This window comes from Melopsittacus undulatus, chromosome 3 (genome assembly GCF_012275295.1).
Source record: "Melopsittacus undulatus isolate bMelUnd1 chromosome 3, bMelUnd1.mat.Z, whole genome shotgun sequence".
NCBI lineage: Eukaryota > Metazoa > Chordata > Aves > Psittaciformes > Psittaculidae > Melopsittacus > Melopsittacus undulatus.
In genome coordinates, this window is record NC_047529.1 from 8469091 (window position 1) to 8490381 (window position 21291).

Here is a 21291-nt window from a genome sequence, read left to right on the forward strand (position 1 = left end):
ATGATCCCCTGTGCAATTTCTCTTTAAAAGGTTCTAGTGCATTCTAAATGAGGATAGACTGAGACTTGAAGGTCACTATTATCCCCGTCATAGAATCGCCTGAATACATGTAGAGACAACCTGCAAGCCAGTCGCTTGTCTTGTTTGAAGTTAAAGTCAAATGAATTAAAGCACAAGCAAAACAACTTCAGCACAATCTGAATTCATGTCCTATAAATATAACAAAGAGGATAAACATCAGTGATTCTGTTGCACCATTTTCTGAATAATATCTTCTAATGCTTCAGATTTTCAGGGTTTTTTTTGAGTTTACTTAACTTAGTCCAAGTATATAAAAGCTCTTTCAAAATGGAGCAGTCTACAGCGGAGATGGCAGAAAGTCTTTCAGGTTATGAATCTAATCAATGCTGCAATCTGCAATAAGGTGAGAGCTATTACTTTTGAAACCTTAGCAGGCATGATGAGCCAGAACAGTCAGCTCAGTCTGCCTGCGGACAACAATACCTTCTTTGTACTTCAAACTGATTTCAAAATAACATTCTGATGAGTGTGACTGGTATACCCATACCAGCACCATGATTTTATTTAAAAGAAGCAGAGTTTATAACATGAACTTTTCCTATCAAGACTCAAACCAAAGGCAACTAAACCATAGAAAAAGATATGAACAAAGAATGTAATTTGCCATCCTGAGAGGAACTCTTCATCAGAGACTGCAGGGATAGGACAAGGGGCAACAGGTTCAAGCTTAAACAGGGGAGATGTAGCTTAGATACAAGGAAGAAATGTTTTACTGTGAGAGTGGTGAGGCTCTGGAATAGGTTGTCCAAAGAGGCTGTGAATGTCCCATCCCTGGAAGTGTTCAAGGTGCACAGGACCTTGAGCAACCTGTCCGTGTGTGAGGTGCTCATACCCATGGCAGAGGGTTGGAACGAGATGATCTTAAGGTGCTTTCCTACCCTAACTATTCTATGATTTTATGATCTTCAGGTTCTTTCCAACCCAAACCATTCTATGATTCTATCCTTTAAAATAACACCATCAAAATTAAGAGCAAGACTAATATATTACACTTGTATATTCCATCCTCCTCATACCTTTATGTTTGGTATTTTATTTGCTGAAGGTCACATCTGGCTATCTTTCACTAATCAGTTAAGAATGGACAGTTCAAGAAAATAAAACCAAAATCTTCATAGATGACAAAACAAAATAGAATTATTGATATCTTTTGCTTGCTGAGTAACACTGTGCCCCAGATTAATGATATAAATGAGTTTATAATGTGTATACATCCATACACGCAGAAAGAAAGACCACAGAGAATAATGTTACCTTTTACTTTCTAATTTTTCAAGCTCCTCCCGTTGTTGTCTCTCAAATTCCAGCCTGATTTAAAAACAAACAAAGAACACAGTTAAAAGGCTATTATTTCCTGAACATCTCCCAAAATAGGAAGATCTGAAGCATTTCAGTGTCTGTTTGTAACAGTGGTACAAATCAAAAGTTATATAAAACTACTTTCCACAAGAACAAAAAATACCTCCTTCATTAGGGTTACAAATTAGGTATCATGCTGACACAAGTAGAAACAAAAAGTAAATGAATTTCTGGGGGCAGAGGGAAATATTTAAAAAGTTAAACAAGACAGATGAATGATTAGCATAGCCTCTGCAAGTTAACTACATGCAGGCATAGCAATCAATACATAGAAATTGAATTTCTCTACCTTAGACAGATCGGTCCTTTTACAGGGAAAAGACTGCCATTGGAGGCAGGGGGAAACAGAGCAATCAATTAAGAAAGGAATTGGTAGAAAGAACATATTAGCAGGACAGAATATTTGAAAGTCAACAACAGTTTGTATTATTAGCAGTTAAATTCATTAGTTCCATAGAACATTCATCACATTATAACCCACAAGTAAAATTTCAATAATTACTCTTTCTAAACATGCGTTTGAAATGCCAGTAATGGTTAAACCGATGCTCATCATCCTATGGTTTATTAACTTGGCCACTTCTGAGAAGGGAAATAGGTATAGAAGCATGCTAGGGCATGCTTGTAGTTGTTCTTCCTTTTCCTCCCAAGAAAACGACCCAAACATCACCATGATGTAATCAGGGCAACCTTCCTACAAAGTGCAATATTCAAGCACAGAACACAGTTCAAACCATTTATCTAATTGGAGATTTTAATGTATTTAGTTTGATAAGGTTCTGAATAATTATGGGAGAGTATTTTATGTCATGTTTAATATCAGCTTATTACAGTTGTACAGAAGTCTCTCTCTTCCTTTAACTTCCCTTGAAATATTTATGGAGTCTTTTTATGGAAGTGTTTCAAAATACAGATTGAAAAAGCACACAGAACCTGTATATGGACCGAAATATTCAACGAAATATATAAAGAACTACGTATTTCAGGCCTCCTACAGCTGCAGGGGTTTGCAGGTTAGTGAGATAGGCCATACACACACTGAAAAAATGCAAGACTGCACCACAAGTTAACCTCAAGTATGATGAACTGCAGCTGAAGTTGTCATGGTCACAATTATGTAGACAGGTTTTTTGAAAATAAGGTCTTTTTAGTATTTCTTTCTAAAATCATACACATGCATATAACAAAAAGGAACTGCCCTCGGAAACATGCAAAAAATACACCGATCATCTCACACTTCTAAAGCAATTTAAATGAACTTTGATTCCTACATGCTCAGGAAGCATCTTTATAACCGCTGCGATTCTGAAGGCTAGGTTTAACAGATTACACTTTTGCCTATTTCTCACAAATTCATGAAGAAAAAAAAAAAGCTTTCTACAATTCCTAAGAGATAAGGAAACGTAGACCTTTTATACACAACTCCAGATAGGCCGAGTTTCCATGTAAGTGTTTCACCAAGAGTCCTTTCACATTTGCATTAGGACGATGGCTAGGAAAGGTCTCAACATTACAGCACAAGAAGACATGGCAACAACTTTCTATTTCTAATATGATCACAATTTTTGCAGCAACAATGCAAAATCCACAGTGTTGAAAGAGAACAAAAAGCAATCTTAAAGGAACTCCAGAAAGCAGAAGCTTAATTCAATGGTTACTAAGAGCTCTGGTTCTCCCCTCACTCTCTTTTTATGAGCTATACCTCAAAAGCTCTCTCTTTGGCTGTGGTCTGCCTCTGGAATTCAAAGCTGTTCATTATCACTTTTACCTAGGTCTTGGCTGACAAATGCCACTATATTCATCATTACTTCTGTCCAAAATAATAGAGACCATGGGGAATATAGCTCTGTTCTGTGGAAATGCAGATGTCCATTGGGCACTGTCAGATGTAGATCATCTTTGCTTACACAGTTGGCAAAGATGATTTACAAGTATTCCCATGGTTGGTTAACCCTGAATGAAGTAAAACGTTTCAGACTGGTTAGCATAATGTGCAAAACCCAGAGCAAAACTCTTCTGATATTTTGACTGTCCTATAAAACACATAATTTGGCAAGCATATTTTGTATAAGCATAAAAATGGTAATGAGCTTTTGGCTTGAGATCTGATACAAGAAGAAGGAGCCATCACAGCAATCAGTGACACAAAAAACAGGTCACTGGTGAAAACTCTGTTTTTCTCTTTAAGGAAATGTCTGTAATACCTTAAACAGTGGTATCATGACAATCACGTTCACCTGACACCGAAATTAATCTTGGCCGTGCTCAAAAGGTTGTTCAAGAAAAAGGAATAAACTATGAAAAACTGGTCCTTTCTTCAGTGAAAATGGCTACTTCACATAGCCAAATATGGATCATCAGCAACAATCCAAGCAACAGCTTCCAAACACTAGCTAGTTATTTTAAAATGCACATTTAATGCATTTTATACAAGCTAATACTCCTATAAAGAGAAAGGCTAGTGCAGCCATGTGTTTTGCTGTCATGTAAATTCAGTGGTGCCTAAGGAGGTCTGAGCTCCACTGAAGCCTCTGCTACCATGAGGATATTCACAGTATCTCTGTTCTCTAAAGCACTCATACTGCTGCCTTTATTTCACCAGGGCTAAGAATAATGCCTGTCATCTTTAGTTGGCTGCCTATTTTCTCAATGTATTTAGGAATTCTCTACTTTTGAGACCAGTACCTCTGCAATATCTGCTTCAAACTGGTTATGGGCTCAAGGTTCTTTGACAACAGGAGAAAATTCAGGGTTAAGAAGCCAGGCAAAAAAAAAATAAATCTCAGCATCACCAAAGAAATCACCAGCTATAGCAAATCACTGCCAGTTTTACAATGCACAGATGCAAGACTTATGTTTTCCAGTTTAGTCTATCTGTAATAAAAATCTTATTAACATAACCTCTACTCCTTTTATTAATGTGAGCACTACTGTGAATAGACAAAAGTATAAGCTTGAAATTAAAAAGAAAGAAACACAGAGATACTAAAGACTAGAATCCACTCTTTCTTCTTTTGTAGATCTACCACAAAGGAACTTAATCTGATCAGTGTTGAATTAAATAGACACCATTTTCCTGGAAAACCTGGCATATCTAGTGATAAGAGCAGTGTAGATAAGCTGCAGAGAAAGTCACTTCTACCAGCACAGTACTACAGTAGCTTAATTTACACAGCACAAATGTGCGATCTGGTACTACATCTGTTAGGAAAGACTGAGTACTGGCAGGAATACAAAGATGTTACAATGCCATTCAGCAGCACAATTTATGACATTAATTAAAAAAAACAAAACAAAACCCCTATGCTAAATCCATGACAAAACCAAGGTTTCTCATGAGTGGTTTTAGAGTTATAATATAATGTAGTTTACAAAAGGTCCACAAATTAAATCTTCAGCATAAATCTATGCGCAAAATTCTATTTTATCCAAAGCTTATTATCTGAAGCAGCGTTGCATGACACCAGATTAAAGACAAAGACTGGGAACAAGCAAAACAAAGAATTTTGCATGTTAAGCCAAAAATTTATGCAACTATCTCCACAGATGGGAAATCAACAGCCAAACAAAAACCACACACACCCACACCACGAAATTCACACACAAAGGCCACCCATCTGAAAACGCTATTAAAGGTAACACTGATTTTCATATGGGAAAGACAGATGTAGTAAGCAAGATCCATCATTTGTCTTCTTTCAAAAGAACTGCAAGTAATACCCCACAGGCTTTTCTACCACTGACTGCTAAAGACGTTAGATCTTTCAAGCTGCTTATTGCAACCTACAGAAATTGCAAATTCAGGTATGGGTCTTTAGGTTATCAATACTGAAACTGGAGGAAAAGGTAGTCTTGAAAGAGTTAAATCAACAACAGGCAGAAGGATAGTCAGCTGCAGAAGCTGCACAAAAAATCCCTAGAGAGCCAGCAACAGAATCTAGATCTACACTGCTGGTGGGCTGTACAACCTTACGTTATGAGAAACCATGACAGCACAGATACTGCAATCTATAGCAATAAAATATCATACCAAAGGACCACGTCCTGCATTGTTCATGGCTAAAAGAAAAATACAACCCAAATTTACTACAGGATATTCTTTTCCATCTGCACCTCTCCAGAAAGCAAGATGCTCACCCACATCTAACACCTTGGTTACAATTATCCTGCCTTTAATAGCCAGACATCAGATTTACTGAATGTTCTACCCGGCCTGAGCACAATCACCACTCAGAAGAACTACCACTGTAGCACTGGGCTTGCTCAGCAGCATTCCTAGCTGGAAGTACAGAGCTCAAGCTTTCTGCAAGCCATCTAACTTTATGAATACAATGCCATTGGCTTTGAATTATTACTAAAGCCTATATGCTTGCAGTCTACTGTATTGAAAACACATTAATTTCTTTAATTTACATTGACTCCAGCCACTTGCTCTCCTTAAAGTAACACTTTCTGCAGAATTATCCATTTTGGACAAGCTCACCATATGATCAGAAACCCCCTGTGCTGTCACAAAGGAGGAGATGGACAGAAAACAGTATTAGCGTTAACATAAATGTAAAAGGGTTAACTAAAATGCAAGCTGAAAAGCTGCTGTTGCCAAATTGCTAGCCCTAAAGATGCATCAATTATGGAAGATGCTTTTTTCTACTGATTTGTAAGATCTGGGCTCAGTGTAACTGCAGTGCAAACAGCAGAGCCTATCTTCTCTTTGCAGCAATTGCAAAAGCAGTAAAAAAGTCATATTTGACGTTTGTTGGGGTTTGTTTTGTGGTTTCTGGTGTTTGGGGGTTTGGTTGGGTTTGGTTTGGCTTGAGTAAATCATTGCTCTAAGGATGACATCTGCCTCTGCACTGCAAGGGCAATGTGTATTATTAGGTATGGCAGCTACTGTTTTAAACATAGTTAAAACCTCTGAAGATAGGGGTAAAGGTTTAGATTTTGAATATGCAACCACTGGGAACAGTACTGCTTAATATCTTCATCAATGACACAGAAAATGGAACCAAGTGCACCCTCAGCGAATTTACAGATGACACCAAGCTGAGCAGTGCGGTTGACATACCTGCAGGACAGGATGCCATCCAGAGGGACCTGGACAAGCTTGACAAATGGGACCATATGAACCTCATGAGGTTCAACAAGGCCAAGTGCAAAGTCCTGCACCTTGGTCAGGGCAACCCCTCGTATCAATGCAGGCTGGGGATGAAGGACTTGAGAGCATCCCCTCACCTAGAAGGACTTGGGTGTATTGGTGGATGAAAAGCTGGGGTTATTGGTTGATGAGAAGCTTAACATAGCACATCAAAAGAAGTGTGACAGCAAGTCAAGGAAGGTGATTCTACCCCTCTACTCTGCTCTTGTGAGACCCTACTTGCAGTACTGTGCAGCTCTGGGGCCCCCATCATAAGGACATAGACGCATTGGAGCAAGTCCAGAGGAGAGCTACAAAGATGCTCAGAGAACTGGAGCACCTCTCCTATGAAGACAGGCTGAGAGATTTGGGTTTTTTCAGCCCGGAAAAGAGAAGGCGCCAGGGAGATCTTAGAGCAGCCTTCCAATACCTAAAAGGGGCCTGTAAGAGAGACAGGGACAAGGCTCTGAGCTATCTGATGTAGTTGAGGCTGTCTCTGCTCATTGCAGGGGGCTTGGACTAGATGACCTTTAAAGGTTCTTTCCAACCCAAAAGATTCTATGCTACAAGCCATGAGCTTCCTCATTTAGGAAAACGTATGCAGCGCGATCGGTAAAGCATCTATGGATCAACCTCGGATTTATTGATCACAAACAAGTGACAGTCATGCAGACCTACATTCCTGCTTTAATGTGAGTCTTAAGCATAATCCTTTCTTGTGTTTACAAATTATGCAGGACAAAGCATCTATTCCTGCAAGCCAGTTCACAAAGATTAATTGAATGCAGGCTAGCAGGAAAATATCAATAATTAACCCTCTGCTTGTAGTTTACAGTCTAATAAAACACAGGCATGAAGTGTTCAGGAATATGAAGAGGATTTCTCCTAATCTGATCCTCAATTTCAACAGCAATCATGCTCTCATAATCACACCCAAGAATAGAAAATAAAAGTCACAAGAAGTGTCAGATAGGAAAAATGGCAGCATTTCTAAAAAATGCTGCACACTATGATAATTTCATTTTATTATTCATACTGTTCAATTTCCAGGAAAGTAAGGCAAGGATGTCTGAAGAACTGATAAGGGGAAAAGAAGCTACCGTCCACTACACTTATCAGTGACAAAGTAGAATTTGCTGCACTCTATCCCATCAGAGACAATCAAGCAACTCTCCAGACTCTCTTTTTTTCCCCAGATAAATGTTATGGGGAAAGTCCTTCTCTATAAGATATAATTTGGCATTATCTGAAGAGTAAGAACTCCTTGGACAGGGAAATCATTCTTAAACCCACTTTCAACCGGGCCTTGCCCATGCAATTATATTGTGCTGCAATTCTGAAGGACCAGAAGTGAGGCAATTCTGTAACAATCTGTCCTACTCTATGCGGACTGCAAAGTCTAAGTCTATCCTGTGCAGTATAACGCAATTATTTATAACAGGATTGTAACACAGTAACATTGTTAGTCAAGGAAAAGCCCACGGTAGCTGATCAATAACCAGAGGTAACAAACAACAGCAAGGAACAGCAGAAAATATAATACTAAAAACTGTCACTATAAACTTTTTAGACAGAACTATTTGAAAAGCTAAAGAAATAGAAAAATACATAAATAATTTTTTGCTCTTTCATCTCTCTCTGAAAACAAATGTAATTTATCAGCAACTAGCTCACCATCTTGAGATGTCTGTAGCTGGATCAGTAGCAAAAGAGTAACAGTCACATTTGCAGCAGTGTTATTACACATTCACCATATTTAAAACATTGTTTAACTTGAAGTTATTGCTTGTGCAATCTTCCTAAATTCTAATGGATAAAGAGCAACTCCACAATAAAATATGGGAATAAAGCTGCACTATCCAAGGCTATAATTCAATTTACAGCCAATTTTTCAAAAGCCCATAGGTGGTTAAAGTGCCTCATCTCATACTCAATTGAAAACACAGGCACTAGCTATTGAAAACAAAAAATTAGAACAAAGCACCATCAATTCTCTGTAAATCACTTTCAAGAACACTGGTAAAAATATTAAAAACAGCCTCTCTCAATAAGCAGAGTCTATGTCATTGTAACTAGAATGAAACTGTTTTGCACACACTAACTTGGCCACATACTAGGAGGTATATAAGTGAGAACATAAGACATAAATTTCCCAGCCTTTTTATGCTTGTATTTGGTTGGAACTAGATGATGTTAAGGTCCTTTCCAACCCTGACTATTCTATGATTCTATGATTACACAAACTCAAAAAAAAATCTTAATTTTCAGTTTAAAATGCATTTTTCTATGGAAAAAATATTTAATTCTGAAGAAAGTGTAAATGTAAAATTTGCCATGGTATTACTGTGCTGAACTGCCTTGCTACAGTGCAAATGTTGTCTCCTGGGCTCCAGCTACTACAGCTGTCTGTCAGTGCCCCTTCACCCCATTTTCTAGCATGGACTAACTCAGGTAACGTTTCTGAAAAACTCTGGCTTCATTCAGGAGCCCATTATTTAACAAGCATAACCTGAGAACAAAATGTTGTCTATTACTGACATCTGGAACAAAACAATAAAATGAAGAATAGCTGGAATTTTAACAACCACATTTGGGAATATACTCACCCTGGATTATAAAGCATAACTGCTGACAGGTTCTCACAGGATTTTGAAAGATCTGTCATAGACAAGCTGAAGGAAGACAGCAGTCCACTCTAACAACAGACCATAAAATAAACGTATTAGACAAACACTGATGTGCTTACAAACTCTTCATCTCTTTTGGTGAAATATTAACTAAAGAATGTGAAGCAAATAATAAAACATATTCTACAATAATCAAGGAATGTCTATATGAGCAAGAAAACTGTGAAAGGATTTGAATTTACCAAATGCTGATTTAACCTCACCTTTCTTTTCTCCCTTAGCTTAGCAGCTTCTTTGGGGTGGTTAAAGCGAAACATATTGGTTCTTCCAAGTAATATTACAGCACCTAATATGGAAAAATAAACAGCATTCACTGACAACATTCTGTACCTGAAAATGTCTTGTAATTTTTCAGACAGATTATATAAGCAAAGACTTCCATTAAGCAAGAACAAAATGTAAATGCATTTTGGCAATTCAAGTGTATGATGATGCATGGCCACAGTTATGCCAACCGAACTATATAATTTATTCCTTCCTTTTCCTACTTAAAAAAATGAAACAAACCATGTATGTTTACACACACAAAGGTCTAGCATGTTCTTGCAGTTCAGTTAAAGAATAAATATAGGTAGAGGAAGCAGTTGCCCCAGTTTGAGCTATGCACTCTTCAACGGTGCTACTTTGGAAGCCATTGGTAGGTATCGGATGCAACAGGAATGTCCACAAATATGACTAAGAACAAACTTGTCCATCCACTACTTATCACAGTCAGGTTTGAATCCACCTCCACTAAAAGCTCCAGATCTCCATAATTTGTACGCTCACCTTTTCCTTCTCTATGCAGAACAACACTGAAGTTTTATTATCACTCAAAATGGGATTAGACTTTTATACCCAATAGCTGTTTTCTGAGAGAAGAACCTTGAATAATTCATATTGCTCAGTGCACATGCATTATTGTATTTATCAGTTAAGGTATAGGTCATAAACAATGAGATTCTGGGCAATTCTTCTCATATTTTAAAGACAATGGCACCAAAATTAATACTTTCCTACTAAGAAGTATACTGTCAGTGATGTCTCACTATTGCCACATAACATTAAATTCTTCCAAGTTAGCAACTACAGAATCAAGCATTTATTTGTCAGTCAGTATGAGGCATTTCTAAGAAGAAAAAGGTCTCCATTACACTCACAGTATGAAAAAAACTGCACTTCAGAACACTTGCTCACTATAAACAAATTCTTACCATCTGAGAATGAAATGCTGTCCTTAATAAGAAATGTTCCTCTTTAAAATTAGCTTGATTAGGCTTATCAACTTAAATAAGGTCATTCAGTCTTGGCAAGTAAACAGCAAAAGCCCTAAAGTTGTGACATCACTTCTTGATACACAACTCATCAACTCTGGACCACACAAACAGCCTAATCTTAAAAAGAATAACCTTTCATAAACCTGTATGTAGGCTTGTATTACAAAGTCATTTTGATATGACCTCTAATTCATGTGATGACCTTTCCTTCAAGTGCGCTGGGTTTATTTTTCATGTGAGCATACTAAAAGGGACCCTGATAGCCATGACTGCTGTGGCGAAAGGGCTAAAGCTGTTTTTAGCCTGCCACTGCTTCATATGCTCACAGTTGTCCCAAGCATTTATCCTTGATGACTGCCTGCAGGAGGATTTTTGCGACAGTGAGGGTTTCTATGAAATTCCTTCAATTACTTTCAAATGAAGATCAAAAATATAATTGTAAACATTTTTACCACTTTACTAGGTGGAAGGAACTTAATTAATTACCTAACATTTCAGATTGAATACAGTTATATATATATATATATATGTGTGTGTCCCTAACTACATGAATTTAAAAGAAAACAGGAGAGAGGCTTAACAGCAAGGACATGAGAGTCAAATCCCAGTGACAGATCATACGAACAACTCCTAGGGTTTCTCTTTTAGTGCTATGAACATTTTGGTATTATTCTATCATTACAAAAACCTCTCCAATCTTAATTCCCACTTAGCAGAGCTTAAATAAGCATCAGCATCAAAGCCTCTTTCAGGAAAAATCTGGATGAAACCCTGCAGTCATTATTTCCTAAGCACCAGGTTCAACTGGCCACTGTTGTGCAATGCAGCTCTCCATCAGAATGCAAGGGTGTGAAGTGCAGGGTAAATATTGTCATGGAAACATAACTGGATTTGTTATGAGGTTTGCTTTTCATTTATTTACTGTAAGCAGCAATTCTTATCCTCCTTGAATGTTAAATGGCAAAGAATAAAGGTTTGTCAAATACAGATAGCACCTAGAGCAACAAAAGCTAAGCAAAGAAGGACTTTATAATAGATCATAGAACAGTTTGGGTTGGAAAGAACCTTAAGATCATCTAGTTCCAACCCCCCTGCCATGGGCAGGGACACCTCACACTAAACCATGTTGCCCAAGGCTCTGGGCAACCTGGCCTTGAACACTGTCAGGGATGGAGCACTCACATAATCTCTGGGCAACCCATTCCAGTACCTCACCACCCTAACAGTAAAGAACTTCCTTACATCTAACTTAATAATTTATGGAGCTCTGATCTCACAATGTAACTGGCTGGCTCCAACACATAAATGACCAGAGAGCAAAGGGGAAAAATTATATATACAAAAAGGCATGCATATATATATATATATATATATATATATATGAATGCCTGCTGAAAGTTATCAAGCATCTTGCCTACACAGAACAATATTTTGGAACTATGCAAACAACCATATCGATAAACAAGATCTCACCAACTTCTAAAAGTCACTTCTATGTTTAAGAAAAAGGTTTTTTGTTTTCTTTTATTAACAAGCTATAAAAACCAAGCACTGGGATGTTATATTAAATACTGAAGTGTTGGCATTCTGTCCTAAAAAGCTGAAGACTTGATTTAAAGTGAAGATATATTTAAGATAAAGGACAGACACTAATTGTGAACGTTAATCCAGTTACCTCTAGAAGTCCTACCACATAGAATCACAGAATAGTTAAGGCTGGAAAGGACCTCAAGATCATCTAGTTCCAACACCCCTGCCATGGGCAGGAACACCTCACACTAAACCATGTCACCCAAGGCTCTGGCCAACCTGGCCTTGAACATCACCAGGGATGGAGCATTCACAACCTCCCTGGGCAACCCATTCCAGTACCTCACCACCCTTACAGTAAAGAATTTCGTCCTTAGATCCAATCTAAACCTCCCCTGTTTAAGTTTGAACCTGTTACCCCTTGTCCTGTCACTACAGTCCCTAATGAATAGTCCCTCCCCAGCATCCCTGTAGGCCCCCTTCAGATACTGGAAGGCTGCTATGAGGTCTCCACGCAGCCTTCTCTTCTCCAGGCTGAATAACCCCAACTTTCTCAGCCTGTCTACATACAGGAGGTGCTCCAGTCCCCTGATCATCCTCGTGGCCTCCTCTGGACTTGTTCCAACAGTTCCATGTCCTTTTTATGTTGAGGACACCAGAACTGCACACAATGCTCCAGGTGAGGTCTCACGAGAGCAGAGTAGAGGGGCAGGATCACCTCCTTTGATCTGCTGGTCACGCTCCTTTTGATGCAGCCCAGGATACGGTTGCTTTCTGTGCTGTAAGCACACACTGAAGCTGGCTCATGTTCATTTTCTCATCGACCAACACCCCCAAGTCCTTCTCTGCAGGGCTGCTCTGAATCTCTTCTCTGCCCAACCTGTAGCTGTGCCTGGGATTGCTCTGACCCAGGTGTAGGACCTTTCTCTTATCATGGTTTAACTTCATAAGTTTGGCATCAGCCCACCTCACAAGTGTGTCAAGGTCCCTGTGGATGGCATTCCTCCCCTCCAGTGTATCAACTGAACCACACAGCTTGGTGTGTTTTTCTACCACATGTTCTTAAGAATAAAAAAAAATACTGTAGTAAGTCACATTCACACAAAAAGGCCCCATTAGGCAGTATTCACAAATGCTGGCAGCAATCTGTACAAGGAAGTGGTAATTAATTACTATGCCTCTTTTTTTTTTGTAAACTCCATGACAGTCTAAAAACTCCATACATTTTCAAATGAACAGTTATTAATGATGAACGGAAACATTTAAATATATCAGCAGTTAATCAGCATTACCTAAAGCAGACATTCAAGGAGGCTGGCACTTCCTGCTGTGAGACTAAATGCTAGCACAAACTTAGGATACATGGATCAGGCACAAGTCGTTAAACTGGTTATTTCATCAGTTTTGCCCTTCTGATGTCCGAGCTGCCACCTCGCTCTCAGTCTCAGTCTGGGTGCACGGTCTACAGGACAGCTCATGCAGCTGTTTTTCACAATGGAGTTACTCTGAGCAACCCTTTACCCTTGAGTCGCAAATTTCTTTAGACAGAAATTCATGAGAAAAAGAAAAAAATCATGTTTCTGCTCTTCACAGTACAAAAATCAAGTTGTTACATATGTCTGGAAGAGGGAAACTGAATCCAAACTCCTGCTTTCTTCTGAGGCACACCGAGCTTCTAGTGCCTTTGAAATGCAATGAAAAGCAAAGATGAGTCATTGCAACTCGGTTTTATTGTTTACAGTGTTATTTGCTATTAATGTCAATGTTTCTATTGCTAATAAGTTATCAGTGGGATTTACTCAAACATAAGACAAAGGGAATGGAGCTGGCTTTCTCCCCTCTCTGCCCAATATCTGCAACAAAAATGAGTGCATATGCTTTTTGCTCTGCATGAAGAAATAAGATACTTTACAAAATCAGTGTCTGCTCTCTACAACAAAACCCCTTCCCTTCTGAAAGCAGAGTTTTGAAGCACTTCTTTGAGTTCAGAAAAGATTCAAGACTTCTCTTGCTCAACACTGCAGTCTTCCTTCTGTAGAATTGCTTACCCTGAAAGCTTCTTTTAGGGAACATAAAGTGAGATTGTTTTCACAGCCTCACTCCTGAACAGGTCTTCAGCTCATTGCTAAATGGGAAGATATCCTGGGTGCTCCTGGAAGATAAAATATCCCTGCCTTCTGCTGTAGCACTTACCGGATTACTTGTCAGCCAGTCCCTTCCAAGCCAACACAATACATCTTTGTTCCCAGCAGCTTTTTCATTTCCAGACTTTAAAGCTTTTATATTAAAATTCTAATTCTCCAAACTTCCTCCATAACAGTTAGCCTTCCCCTTTCTGTCATGTCCCTACAGCTGCAGTGAACAGATACTCCAGCTCAATCTCCTGCTGTACAAAAGGATTTGGCAACAGAGTGCTAAGTACGACAGGTCTGAAGCTCAAGGGAGGCGCAGGAGTGTCTCTAATATTATTTTAGTCCTACAGAGACCAATATTCTTTTACTTAATAGTGCAGCAACCTGAGCAACCTGGCATGGAGTTCACCTTATGTATAAACGTTGAACGAAATCAAAGGGTAACCATTAAATCATGCTCAAGATTATGAAGTGGCTTAAATTAGTCAAGAACTCTTCACCGCATGGCAATTCTCTGACAGGTCAAACTCTGTGGCTCTCCTCATGCCTTTGGGCTGTAGTTGAGAAGACATGGAATTAAAATTAAATAAACAATAACCCCTTTATATACACACAGATTTTTTTTGTGCTGCTGCCAGAGAGAAAATCAGAAATGACATTATACTAAGCAATACCTTGGTTTAGGTGTGTGGCCTCTGTAATCTGAATACCATTCACAGAACACTGCGCCCCATTCAGTGGTATCAGATTCACAGTACCATCAAGATTTTCAAAGATGCAATGCTCACTTTCCAAATCAAGGCCATGAAGAACTAAACACAAAGACATAAAATAAATTAGTTAGTCCCAAACAAATAACAAGATTACCTTGCTGATATGAATTTATTAAGGACACATTACACTACAGACTATTTTTTCTCTTTATCTGGACAATGTTTTTTTCCTTCCTTCATCACATCCTGCACACCTTAAGAGCTGACCCCGTTTATTGTTTTATTGTAGTGGAAATAAGGGTTGGGTTTAGGTTTTTTGATGAAATGTTCTTTCCTTCTAAGTTTGGCACCTGATCAGCAAATGCTTTTTTCCTCCTGACAAAAACCAAAAAAGTAAAATATATGTATTTGTAGAGAGAGGGGTTTTGGACCAGTTTCACTGGGTAATAATGACAGCTTCTTGAGCTTAAAAGAAATCATGCTTCAATCTGAAAAAACAGGACATAATACACACTTGCAGACTAGCAAGAATGCATAAAGTAAGGTTCTCAGGTTTTATGACATTCAGCCCTTTTATCAACCAGTTCTGCTACTTTCTATTTCTTCTTCAAACTAAGGTATGACTATCTCTACCTGCATTGTTTAATAACACAGAGCAATGCAAGTTTGCTACTTTAATGGAATCTATATAGAAATTTTAATTCAAGCATCTCTTGACCACAGAAATATATCACACTTTTTTACCAAACCAAATTTACCAAACTAAGTTACCTGACTCCCAGTCTGTCACCTGAGAATTAAAAGGATGCAGTTTATTTAAGGAAACTGCTCCCAAGCAACATGTGACAGGGCAGTCCAGGTCTGGCAGTTGGTTGCTTTCATAAGAACTGAATGAGATTATCAGTAGAAGCAGCCTATCTACATTTTACCAACTTCCAGAATTTTCTTCAACTCAGCTCTCAAGTCCAAGGACTGCTTTAGGTATAACAATATAACATTACAACAATCCTGTCATCATACAAAGGTTAAGAGAATGACTATGCAGTAATTGTGACAGGTGCTGCATGAAAAAGGATGCTGTGTTTACAGGATGCTATTTCAAGAGAAGCAAGAAATAAATTAGTAACAAGTTTATGAATATACATAAATTTTAAGCCCACAAGCTGTTAGAGAAATCATGCTCTTTGAAGCAAATCCCACATAATTCATCTCTCAAATTTTCTAAACGTTAAAATACTCAAGAACACAGAGACAACTGAAAAAGGAAAAAAAACATGATGCTTTGTTCACATATTGGGATGTTAGGAGAAGGAAAAACAACTGAAGAAAAAACGTTAAAAAATGCCAAATTCCATACCAATATCCTGTTCGGTCATAGCATCTTCTCTGCCTACGTGTGTTTGGCCCTCCTAATTAAGAGAGAAACACACAGTATTTTCAGTTAAATCTCCCTTCTGCCCCAAGACAGATGTAATTTATCCTTCCTCTTTCTCAGAGTAACCTGAACAAAATACATGTTTACACATACATGAAAAAAAATAGGCAGTGTTTTTAGAACTTCTCACAGTTGTTACTATACAGTATTATTATTAGCGAATTCAAGTTTCACCTATCCTGTGTGGAACCACCTCTGTGCTTTTGAGGCAATTAAACTAGATTTGGATTTCAAGTCAAGCTTTGTAACAAGATGAATGTTTACAAATATGTAAAGGGTGGGTGTCAGGATGACGGAGCTAGGTTTTTTTCAGTGATATCCAGTGATAGGACAAGGGGCAATGGGTGTAAACTGGAGCTTAGGAGGTTCCACGTTAACATCAGGAAGAACTTCTTTACTGTGAGAGTGACAGAGCACTGGAACAGGTTGCCCAGAGGGGTTGTGGAGTCTCCTACATTGGAGATATTCAAGGCCCGCCTGGACAAGTTCCTTTGTGATGTACTCTAGGTTATCCTGCTCTTGCAGGGGGGTTGGACTAAATGACCTCTCAAGGTCCCTTCCAACCCTTGGGATTCTATGATGTGCACAAATACTAAACATCCACGTCTGGATAACCAGTTGACCCTAAGAATAAACCTAAACAAGTAAATTAAGAGACGTTTTAACTGAATCAGTTTTCTCACTTAGCAAAGAAACATAATGAGCTTTTCTAACTATAGTGGAGAAACTAGTTTTAGATAGAAAATTAACATTACAATTTGTCTACTGAACAAAATCACAAAGCATATAAAGGCTATTGAAATAGAGGTATGTATTTACCTTCAAGTGGTATAAGATGATACCAGTACTGAGAAGATCATCATCAATGCCAATTAGATGAGGCAGTTCAGAATCTAACACAACACCTATCCCTTCTTTCCTCAGAGCCAAGGTTTGTTCCTGTAAAGGACAAAAAACTATTTATTAGGATATGCAAGAAGTAGCAATCTTCCTTCTTTTTCTAGACCACATTTAATGTAAATCATTCTCTGAAATATCATCCCCCCCCCAAAAAAAAAAGGGCACAGATTTTTTTTTCTCCTAATTTTCAATGTGACTTTCGTAATTCCATTTAGCATTCCAAGCTTGCTGTTGAGGGCATCTGTGAAAGAGTTATTTGAAACAAACCAGGCAAACAGCTGAATTATACCAGATAAGGAAGATCAATCAAGAGCATAACAAAGCAATGTTGTCTAAAAGCAAACTACGTACCACCTCGCATAACGGTAAGGAGAATTTAAAACTCCTCAGAATTCAGTACAGCTAAGGAATAGAAAACTGAAAACTCTTTGGCAGTCCTTTATATAAACTGGACCTTGCACAGTAAACCCCTGACATCAGAAATTTGGTAAGCCCAAACAATAAAGACATCATCCAATGTAAAGGAAGCATTGACAATAGCAAATAAAAGTAAGAACTACCTGCAGCACATAATTTCAATTCTACAAAATTCCTTTGGGCCACATTGTATAGTCATGATGCTTTAGAAGCATCATTTAGCAGAACTACAGGTGGGAGACTTCAACCCTGGATAAAACATCATCTGATGAATCAGACAGCTTATGTCATAAATAACAAATCAATTATAGCTTCAAAATTAGTGTTAGTATGTATAAAGTTTATTTCTCAAATTGAAACAAAATCATATGTGCTTCTAGGCCTGGAAGATAACAGCAACAGAGACTGTGAATGGGTACACACACCACCTTTCAAATTGAATGTGTTTTTCTATGTAAAACACCTAAGCCTTTAGGAGTCAAGGAAGACTGACAACCCAGGAAGGAGAGGCAACACCAGGATGTATCACTGCTCTGTATTACAAAGATGCACACTTCTTTCTTGGTGCTAATAAAATGGAAAACAAGTTTTCTGACAGCCAATGACTACTCCTTCTCCAAGTCATCAATACCCCTATCTCCGGAGCCAACCAAGACACTACACTGTTTGCAAAAAGAATACAACAGATAGATTGTTATATGTGTTTTCCCAAGTACAGCAACTTGCAAATGAGGGATGAAAGCAGATGTAACCTCATTCCCTACACAGAAAACACTGTCAACACTGATCTGAAAAAGTTTTACATACGGATACACCTAAGCAAGGGAGATGACACAACATACACAATGACGACACTCCAAAATAAAAATGGGAAACCCTACTTTGGTCATGGATGAATTCAAGTTCTCCAGCCTTCCAAAAGAAAGCAAGAAGCTGTGATTCATGTTGCCCTGCCACCCTCTGACATTCAAACTGCACCCAGCTGTTCCTTGATATTACAGAACTGTCACCGCATAAAACAAAAGAATACAGCTTAAATCATTGTTCAAGTGATAATTTTAGTAAAAAATACCTATAATTTTAAATATTTATTGAATAGCACATACTATCTTACATAATTTATAATGTTCCCATATGATGAGGTTGAAGACTTCAAACACTGGTGGCCATTTAAAGAACCACTGGCACCTCTGGCCCAATGGAACCGATGAATTATTAAAAGCTGAACATTTTTCCCCAGTATAACAAAGCATTTGCCAGCATCCCTGGCTGAGGGAAAAACAGACATCCCAGGAGGCAAAGAAATTATCATGGGGTAAGAAAATTCTCTCACAAAGTATTGAGACTAAAGAAAGAAACTGTTTTTTCCACTTTCCAGCCTTTTAACATTAACACCTTTTTTGCTATATTCAGAAATAAAGCAAGTATAACTGTGATTTACAATAGATGTGTTGCAGATGTAAAATCAAAGAACATGAACTAATGGAGTTTCTAAACCTGTATTTGTAAATGACTATCGTTCACATACAGAATGCATGCTGTTGAAGAGAGCATTATAATAAATGCAGTGGACAGTAGCTGCAATTAAGTGTAATATTTTTGTCTTTAATCCTTGCTGTAATTTAGCTTTTATCTTCAGATACAATTCACTAAAAATTTTGAATCTTAATCAAAAGCTCCTGCAAGGATGCCTCCAAATGCCAAAATGTGCCCTTTTGCCCAAAACTGAAACCACACAAACCTCATCAATAACAAATCTTTATTACTCCGTTATCCCACAGTGGAAGAAGAAAAAGGACAGAAATAAGTAGGGAAATTGTCCCTCTTTCTTCCTAGAGAGCATAGGAAGGATGTTTCCAAGGAAGGACAGACCTCTTTGGAAATGAAGGTCTATTAGCTTTTATAAGGCAGCAAAATGATTAGGTTTATTCCATCCTTTGAGTCACTTTCACTTGTGCAACACAATTTTAAGGAGCACTGAATCCAAAAGTCAAATGACAAGAGCAGGAAAGGTCACTGTCCCTATTAAAAATATTAATTCAGGAAATTTATGAAATCCTCAAGGTACAGTTGAAGCAAGCTGAATGTACCACACACATCTTTGCTTGAATTACCCTTGAACAGAAAAGTGTACACTGACTCCCACAGTATTTAAGATACATTCATGAGCTGTGGAAAATAAAGCCAGTGAAGTACTATCCACACGGGAGCACTCTGGTTAATACAAATGTCTATGGCATGAGTAGGACAAAAAGGGTTTCTTCTTAAGTAGTTACTGCATCAAATGGACTCATTTAAAAACTCATTTTCATTGACTCAGAAAATAATTGAGTCAATACACAAGAAAACACTTCCTTGAGTCAAAGTTAAAATAAGGGGATTATATCATGCATCCAAATGATTGTCTCTTTGAATTTAGATCTGATTCAGCAGCCAGAAATATGCTGACACAGTAAATTCATTAGCACTTCTGTGACAGATATAAAACCTATTGTGAAATCTCAACCCTTTTGCACTGATAATGATTTGCTATATTAACTGATTTCGCAGTAGCTCACACTTAAGATATGTTCTGGTAGTTTAAGAACAAAATCTTTGTTTAAAGTACTTATTTAGGCTGTAGAGTTAATCATCGTATGTAACTGTCCTTGATAAAGAACACCTCTAAGATACATGGGTTTTCTTTAACAGTATTTTCTTAAATGCATGCACAAAAAAGGAACCACATGAGTTTACTTTTTTAGCTAATGGGACATAGAATTAAAAAGAAAACATGCCCAAAGGCATTGCTAATATTCCTTGACCAATCTACAAACAGAGTGACACTCATGCTGTTACTGCTTCAGCAAGTATTAAAGAGTACATGTAATTAGTACACTGCCATTTCAGTAACAGAACCTCTTATAGCAGTTTCATTTCTAGTACACTTTCCAGTGCAAAACCTCAACTTTTATTTAAACACCGAACAGTTAGCTGCTGGCACACAGTGCTGAGAATACACTGTGCAGAGTCTTTCAGTAAAACATGACAATTTACTTAGCTAGCGCAATGTTCAGATGTCTACAGTTAAATTATGCAAATAACATGTAATTAAAGAAATTATGGGTAAAAATGCTCAATGGCAAAAGACTTTTTTATTACTATTTAACCAGACTATACTAGACCAGATTCTTACAGTAACAGATAATTTGGGTGCATTTGATTTCATTGGAAATAAGCTATTCTATTCTGAGTTCACAAAAATGTCTTAAGATACCCAGTAGCCTGGCATTAACATTAGGCTCTCTATAAAATAAGTAGATGTAAACTGTACACGAGGGAAGTTACTAATTCTTAATCGGCTCTCCTCCAGTTATGTATTCAGTACACTTTATATTCCCGTTAAATCACTGGAAACAAATATTTTACACCTGCAGAAATAAATATTCCATACTGCTACTGAATTACAACAAAAAAGATACACCTACACCAGGCAAACCCAGTTCATGCACATGTGCTCTAAGAGGGCTACACTGCTTGAGCTTCCAGAGTTAACCCTTTCAAAAGAGAGAAAAAGTCGTAACTGCATGGGAGGCCCCTGATGAATGCATATAAAACCTGAAAGGGAGAATTCCCAAATATGCAGTGCTTCCTTGCATATTTACAAG

The 21291-nt window shown here is 37.9% G+C and overlaps 1 protein-coding gene across 4 annotated transcripts in view; it reads right to left on the reverse strand.

The window, feature by feature from the left end:
- The window catches only part of KIF16B (kinesin family member 16B), a 142503-nt gene that overhangs the window by 58903 nt on the left and 62309 nt on the right, over positions 1–21291 (reverse strand). For all 4 annotated transcript variants that reach the window (XM_034060515.1, XM_034060514.1, XM_034060516.1 and 1 more), the window contains 6 exons: positions 17147–17266; positions 16250–16301; positions 14854–14991; positions 9465–9547; positions 9181–9269; positions 1336–1389 (listed from right to left, as the gene is read on the reverse strand). In XM_034060515.1, coding sequence (XP_033916406.1) covers positions 1336–1389; positions 9181–9269; positions 9465–9547; positions 14854–14991; positions 16250–16301; positions 17147–17266 — 536 coding nt within the window. The remainder of the gene's footprint in view (positions 1–1335; positions 1390–9180; positions 9270–9464; positions 9548–14853; positions 14992–16249; positions 16302–17146; positions 17267–21291) is intronic.